General features: G+C 44.9%; 1 protein-coding gene across 1 annotated transcript; it reads left to right on the top strand.

Annotated features, from left to right (window-relative positions):
• Positions 1-5,177: 5,177 nt before the first annotated feature.
• Positions 5,178-6,352, top strand: LOC121923040 (zinc finger protein 300-like). The gene has a single exon (XM_042453147.1). The coding sequence runs from the start codon at positions 5,351-5,353 to the stop codon at positions 6,056-6,058; it is 708 nt and encodes a 235-aa protein (XP_042309081.1). The 5' UTR covers positions 5,178-5,350; the 3' UTR covers positions 6,059-6,352.
• The last annotated feature ends 1,303 nt before the right edge of the window (positions 6,353-7,655 follow it).

Genomic DNA, 7,655 nt, shown 5'->3' on the forward strand with positions numbered 1-7,655 from the left:
TGCTCCCAGCGAGTTTCCTTCACTTAAAGAGATACACCTTATTTTTAGGCTCTGCCAAGACCGCCAAAAGAGAAAGATCCAGCTCCAAGTAAATAATCAAAGTGAGAGAGAGACAAAAGCGCAGCTGTCTCCTTATTCTCTTCTTCTCCTTCTATTAGCCAGAGATAGACAAGTTTCCAAAGTCTTTTTGTTATTCCAATCCGAACCACCCAAATCAAGACTAGTGTGAAACCCTGTGTGGGTTTAAAACAAGGTTTCTTCTGATGATTTAAAGTTGTAGCCAAAGCTGTGTACTGAAGGTTAGGCTCACACCGCGTCGGCTGCCTTGCGACTCTCGTCGAGACCTCTTCCTCTCCCGCGACGGCTTCCCAGCACAGGAGGGCAAAACGAGGACTCTGGGGACCCCGACAGCCCTCGCCCCAAATCTCCCTCCAATTTGGGGGACTTTTCTGGCTCCAAAGATGTAGATATATATTGGAGCCTTAAACAAGTCCGCGGTGGACCTTAGGAGACAGAGCAAAGCTACTTGCCTCCGTTTGCCTTGACGTCTCAACCGGAAGTCCGCTGGCAATTTAGAATAAACGTTGAATTCTCAGCACATTTGTTCGTCAGACCTGTGGCTTAGACCAAGCCTTGATTCCTGAGATTTCTGTAACAATGTCATGGGCTGAGGCTCCAGTTTTGTGAGACTTTGTTTATGATGTTCATAATAATAATAATAATTTGTTTTATTTATATACCGCTATTCCAAAGATCATAGTGGTGAACAGCAAGTAAGTTAATTAGCAAGTAAGCTAATTTGCCCCCAACAGTCTGGGTACTCATTTTAGCAACGTCAGAAGGATGCAAGCCTGAGTTGAGCTTGGGCCCTTTTGCTGGTCATGCTGGTGTTGGCAGAAGAATCAGTCTCATCTCAGCTGCCTTTGGAGCTGTATCAGCCGGTGAGAGTGCTTTGTTCTAATTGCCACAACCAGCAGCCATCTTGATGTCCAGTGTGAGCAAGAACCTTTTTCTTCTGTCTTTAGAGCCTGTTGACTTTTGAGGAGGTGGCCGTGTCTTTCTCCCAGGAGGAGTGGGCCCTGCTGGATCCAGACCGGAGAGCCCTGCACAGGCAGATCACGGCAGAGATCTCTGGGATCATGCACTTTCTTGGTAAGGTTCTGTCTTTCCATGGATGATTATGTATTCTCTTTCAAGATTCATTTATAATAATGCCATTATCAGATACATTATGTCACGGCCAGCCAAGAGGAGCACGAGGAGGAGGACTTGGCTCCTCAGGTGCAGGAGGTACCTGAGGCTGTGCCAGGCTCCAGTTGTGCCCTGCCAGGCCCCAGCTCTGATCTCCCAGCACTAGTGGTTGTGGCTCTGTGTGGTCTCCTCCAGAGGAGCCTGAGGTTCAGCAGCCCAGTCTTGCCCCAGTGAAAGTGCCAAGCTTGGGAGACTTAGAACAGCAAAGCAAGGAGATTCCTTCCTTTAGCCAAAGGAGAGCTGAAAGGGCATGTCTGCGGTGGTCAAAGAGGCTTGCAGAGAAGCATTCTGTAAATAAAATACAGCTGTGATAAGGGAATGGTTCTGTGATTTAAGGCAGCTGGAGAACGCTGACCCTTTGCCAGAGTTTATCACAAGTTCCTTGCAGTGAGTGCTGTTGGCTGGCTCCTCTGTTCTTGTTCCTGGACCCTTGGCGTCCTAGATCTGTGGCTATCCTTGAACCTACAACCTTGACTACCCACACCTTCTGGTTTCCTCGACCTTGGACTGAACTGGCTTTTGTGACTTCTAGAATCCTGACTCTGTCTTTAGTTTGTTTTCTGCGCTGTGCTGTGCCATCATTATCAGTGTGTGTTCGTGTGTGTACTGGCAGCATTACTTTGAAGAGGGTCCCGATGGGAAATGAATGAGCCCTGTATATGCAGATCATGGAAGAAACCTGTGGGATTATAGGCTGTGTTAGTTAGGCTCTCTTGTTCCTTTATTGATTATTTTCATTTAAAAATGCAGTTGGATTGCATGCTTCTGTGAGGCAAGAAGCTATGCTGACAGAGTATGGCTGGTAGTAGAGTCTCCTAAGACAGGCTTTTGCTGAAGAGGCAGAAGAAATGTGCCAACAGCTAGTGGGCAATAGCAATAGCGTGTGTGACAGGGTGACAATAATGGAAGATCTCTGCAAGAATGAAGAGCAGAGGTCAAGTATGAGTATTACTAAGGATGTCTACCCAAGGCACCTATCCCACCAAGAAATGGGTGAGGAGGATCTATTCCCCTCTGCCTCATTCCCAGTGGAGTAACTGCCTTAGGAAGGAAGCTGTTCCCACTGGGAAAGGAGCTGGATGTACACCCTTCCCAGCTTCTCCCTCCTGAGCTTTTTCCTCTGAAGGAGAAAAATCTGGGAGGGAGGAGGAGGAGAAGTGCACACATAGACTGCCTTGACCTCGGGAATAATCAAAATTGCAAGTGTCATACCCACGTATATGGAGGTCCAACTTTATCTTTAAAAGCTTGCTTCAATAAAAATGCCAGTGAAATGTAAGAAGGGAAGGGGCCAGGTTAGCCTCCTGCAGAAGGGTATTCCAAAGGATGGGAGCAGCCATTGTCTAGTGTTCTCATCACGTGAGTCTTCAATATTGGTGAGACTAAAAGAAAGCATTCTCCAGAATATCTTAGGGCTCTAACAGGTTCGTATGGAGAGATATGGTCTCTCAAATACTGTGGCCATAAGCCGTGTAGGGCTTTATAGGTCAAAACCAGCACTTTGAATTTTGCTTCTGTTTAAAAACCTCCAAAGGAGGAGACTCCATCACACTCAGAGGCAGTGTGTTCCACTGTTGCTTCTTTCCCCTCTAATTTTTATCCAGATGCTCTCCACCTGGCTTCCAGGATAAGTCCTACATCTCTTCTCAGATGCAAACATCCAGACAAAATAGAGGTGTTCCTGGTCACTTGGAAGGCAGATCGGGGAATAGAGATTCAGCCTGTCTTAGATGGAGTTACAGTACTCCTGAAGACACAGGTTCACAATTTGGGGACTACTCCTAGACTCAGTTTTGAACTTGGAGTCCCAGTTCTCTGCAATGATCAGGAGTGCTTTTGTACATTTAAAATTTGTGTGCCAGCTGCTCCCATTCCTTCAAATGGTAGATCTGGCTTTGGTGGTAGGTGCCTTAGTTACATCCAGTTTGGACGACTGTACTGTGCTCTCCTTGGGGCTGTCCTTGAAGAGTGTTCTTCAACTTCAGCTAGTCCAAAGAACTGCAGCCAAACTGTTAACAGGGACAGATTATAGACCTCACACAATGCCCCTATTGAAACAGCACCATGGGCTGCCAGTCTGTTTCCGGGCACAATTCAAGATGCTGGTTATGACCTATAAAGCCCTAAAAGGTTCAAATCTGGGCTATTTGACAGATCATATCTCCTTGTATGAACCATCCCGGGTGCTAGGATCTTCAGGAGTGGGCCTTGTCTCTGTCCTGGCCCATCGCAAGCACAGTTGGGGGGGACCCAAGAGAGGGTCTTCTCCATGGCTGCCCTGGACTCTGAAGCTCCCTGCCCAGGGAGACCAGAATGGCTTCTTCTTTATCATCCTTCTGATAGCAAGCTAAGGTTTTTTGTTTAGACAGGCATTTAAAACAGAAAGTGTTTAAAAAACATCCTGGGGGTGGTGCATGAATAAAAATGTATTCATGTGGAGCTTAAAAGCTGGCTGAGGAGCAGGTTTTTATATATTTATTTACAATCCCTGATATTTCTGCTGGAAGCTAGATTCATGTTGGAAGAACCTCAGAGGTTGCCTCTCTAGGCATTTAGAGGTCCTCCAGCATGACTCTATGGTCAAAATCTGCTGGAGGGTTGGAGCAAGCCTTCCCTTGAAGCTTGTAACACTCAAAGAAGCTCTTGTGGGAAGATACAAGCTATTAGATAGTCTGGATTTATACCGTAAAAGGAAGCATAGCATGTCTTCTTTTGTTCTGATGATTCATTTGTCTTTAATCTGCTTCCCATACTCTGAGATGCTTTTTCACAAAATTATTATTTTCTGCTTTTCTTCTTCACAGCAGAAGACTGGAGGAAAACATATGTATGCCCTAAGTATGGGAAGCATAGTTCTAGGCAAAAACTGGAACTTACTAAGCAAGGTCAACATTCAGAAGAGGAAGGTTATATCAGAGAGGAGCCCCACAAACACAATGTATCTGCGAAATTGTTTCCCCAAAATACGGGGCTTGTGCTTTGCAAGAGGTCTCATTCCCTAAAGAAACACTTCAGGTGTGAAATTTCATGTGTGAAAGGTTTTGCTTCTAAATTGTATAGTGTAAACTATCAAGAAGCCCACATAGTAAAGAAACCACATAAATGCTGGACGTGTGGGAAATGCTTTGCATACAATTCACTACTTATGGCACATTTGAAAGTGCATAGAGATCTTATGACCCACTGGATAAACAACACAGAAGAGAAACCATACACATGCCAGGAGTGTGGAAAAGGTTTTGCTCACCAGTCATCCCTTGTGAGGCACCAGAGAATGCAGACAGGAGAGAAACCATACACATGCCAGCAGTGTGGGAAAAGTTTTGCTTACAAGTCAGCCTTTGTGTCCCATCAGAGACTCCACACAGGAGAGAAACCGTACAAATGTCAGCAGTGTGGGACATGCTTTCCTCAAAAGTCACATCTTGTGAGGCATCAGAAAGTCCACACAGGAGAGAAACCGTACAAATGCCAGCAGTGTGAGAAAGGTTTTGCTGAGAAGTCAAAGCTTGTGAAGCATCAGAGAGTCCACACAGGAGAGAAGCCATACACATGTCAGGAGTGTGGAAAAGGTTTTGCTCACCAGTCATCCCTTGTGAGGCACCAGAGAATGCAGACAGGAGAGAAACCATACACATGCCAGCAGTGTGGGAAAAGTTTTGCTTACAAGTCAGCCTTTGTGTCCCATCAGAGACTCCACACAGGAGAGAAACCATACACATGCCAGCAGTGTGGGAAAAGTTTTGCTACAATTGTCAGCGTTTGTGTCCCATCAGGACTCCACCAGGAGAGAAACCATACAAATGCCAGCAGTTGTGGGAAAGGTTTTGTTCAGAAAGTCCCTCTTATGTCCCATCAGGAGTCCATACACAAGAGAAACCGTACAAATGCCAGGAGTGTGGGAAAGAGTTTGCTGACAAGTCAGTCTTTGTGAATCATCAAGATCCACACAGGAGAGAAGCCATACACATGCCAGCAGTGTGGAAAAGGTTTTGCTCAGAAGTCAATTCTTGCATCCCATCAGAGAGTCCACACGAGAGAGAAACCGTACACATGCCAGCAGTGTGGGAAAAGTTTTGCTCATCAGACAGGTCTGGTGATGCACAAGAGAGTCCACACAGGAGAGAAGCCATACACATGCCAGAAATGTGGAAAAGGTTTTGCTCAGAAGTCAACTCTTGTGAGGCATCAGAGAGTCCACACAGTAGAGAAACCATACACATGCCAGCAGTGTGGGAAAGGTTTTGCTAAGAAATCATTTCTTGTAGTCCATCAGAGAGTGCACACAGGCAAGAAACCATACACATGCCAGGAGTGTGGAAAAGGTTTTGCTGATAAGTCAGGTCTTGTGAAGCATCAGAGAATCCACAAAGGAGAGAAGCCATACAAATGCCAGCATTGTGGGAAATGTTTTGTCTACAAGTCAGTTCTTGTGATTCATCAGAGAATCCACACAGGAGAGAAACCGTACAAATGCCAGCAGTGTGAGAAAGGTTATGCTCAGAAGTCATGTCTTGTGTCCCATCAGAGAGTCCACACAGGAGAACAACCGTACAAATGCCAGAAGTGTGGGAAAGGTTTTTCTCAGAATTCACATCTTGTGAGGCACCAGATAACCCACACAGGAGAGAAGCCATACACATGTAAGGAGTGTGGGAAAAGTTTTGCTCAGAAGTCAAATCTTGTGATCCATCAGAGAGTCCACACAGGAGAGAAACCATACACATGCCAGAAGTGTGGGAAAGGTTTTGGTCATCAGTCAGTTCTTGTGAGGCACCAGAGAGTCCACACAGGAGAGAGACAATAAAAATGTGAGGAGTGTGAGAAATGCTTTCCTCAAACTTGGCATCCTTTGAATCCTCAAAGAGTTCACAGAAGAGCAAAATCATTCAGTTGTTATAGCTGAAATATTTTCTTCAAAATTCACACCTTTCGAATATGAGGGAGTCCACACAGGAGACAAACTAAAGGGACCATAGGACTGTAGGAAACATTTTTATGAAATTTCATGCCTTTTCACATTAAAGAGAAACTATAGAAATACCAGCATTATGGAAAACATTTGGTTGGAGGACAGCCATCATAATAATAATAATAATAATAATAATAATAATAATAATAATAACAACAACAACAACAACAACAACAATACTGTATTTATAGCCTGCTTTTCCAAAAGAGATCAAAGCGGGTTACAAGAGTACAAAACTATGTACAATTTACAACAGTATCCACATCATAAAAACACACGAAACTACACCAATTTTAAAACACGATTTAAAAACACAATAAAAAAATTGCAAACATTAAAAACCACAACTAAAACTAGCTTAAAAGTGCCAGTGTAATGGGGGGAGAACAGATGTCACAACGCATGGGGGAAAGCTTGTTGGAAGAGGTAGGTCTTCAGCTTCTTCCTAAACAGGTCAAGGGAGGTGGCTGAGCAGAGCTCGCCGGGAAGAGAGTTCCAAAACTGCGGGGCCGAGATGGAAAATGCCCTCTGTGCAGTCGAGATGTACTTCGTATTAGGAACCCTCAACAATTGCTTCCCAGCCGATCTGAGAGTGCAGGTGGATTATAGAATCATAGAATCATAGAGTTGGAAGAGACCACTAGGGCCATCCAGTCCAACCCCCTGCCATGCAGGAAATCCAAATCAAAGCATCCCTGACAGATGGCCATCCAGCCTCTGTTTAAAGACCTCCAAGGAAGGAGACTCTATCACCCTCCGAGGAAGGAGTGCATTCCACTGTCGAACAGCCCTCACTGTCAGGAAGTTCCTCCTAATGTTCAGGTGGAATCTCTTTTCCTGTAGCTTGCATCCATTGTTCTGGTTCCTGTTCTCTGGAGCAGCAGAAAACAAGCTTGTTCCCTCTTGAATATGACATCCCTTCAAATATTTAAACAGGGCTATCATATCACCTCTTAACCTTCTTTTCTCCAAGCTAAACATCCCCAGCTCCCTAAGGCATTCCTCATAGGGCATGGTTTCCAGACCCTTCACCATTTTAGTCACCCTCGTTTGGACAGGCTCCAGTTTCTCAACATCCTTTTTAAATTGTGGTGCCCAGAACTGGACGCAATATTCCAGGTGGGGCCTGACCAAAGCAGAGTACAGTGGCACTTTTACTTCTCTTGATCTAGACACTATAAGTTTATTGAAGTAGCCTAAAATTGCATTAGCTTTTTTAGCTGCCGCATCACACTGTTGACTCATGGTCAACTTGTGGTCTACTTGGACTCCTAGATCCCTTTTACACGTAGTTTCACTCAGCCTATATCTGTGTGATTCATTTTTCTGGCTTAAGTGTAGTACATCTTGATTTTTTCCTGTAAAAGGGGGCATTTATGGGCCCACAGATGGGTTACCTGATCGGGAGTTCCCCTCTTAGTTTTTATGTGGA

Source organism: Sceloporus undulatus, chromosome 2 (genome assembly GCF_019175285.1).
Source record: "Sceloporus undulatus isolate JIND9_A2432 ecotype Alabama chromosome 2, SceUnd_v1.1, whole genome shotgun sequence".
NCBI classification, from domain to species: domain Eukaryota; kingdom Metazoa; phylum Chordata; class Lepidosauria; order Squamata; family Phrynosomatidae; genus Sceloporus; species Sceloporus undulatus.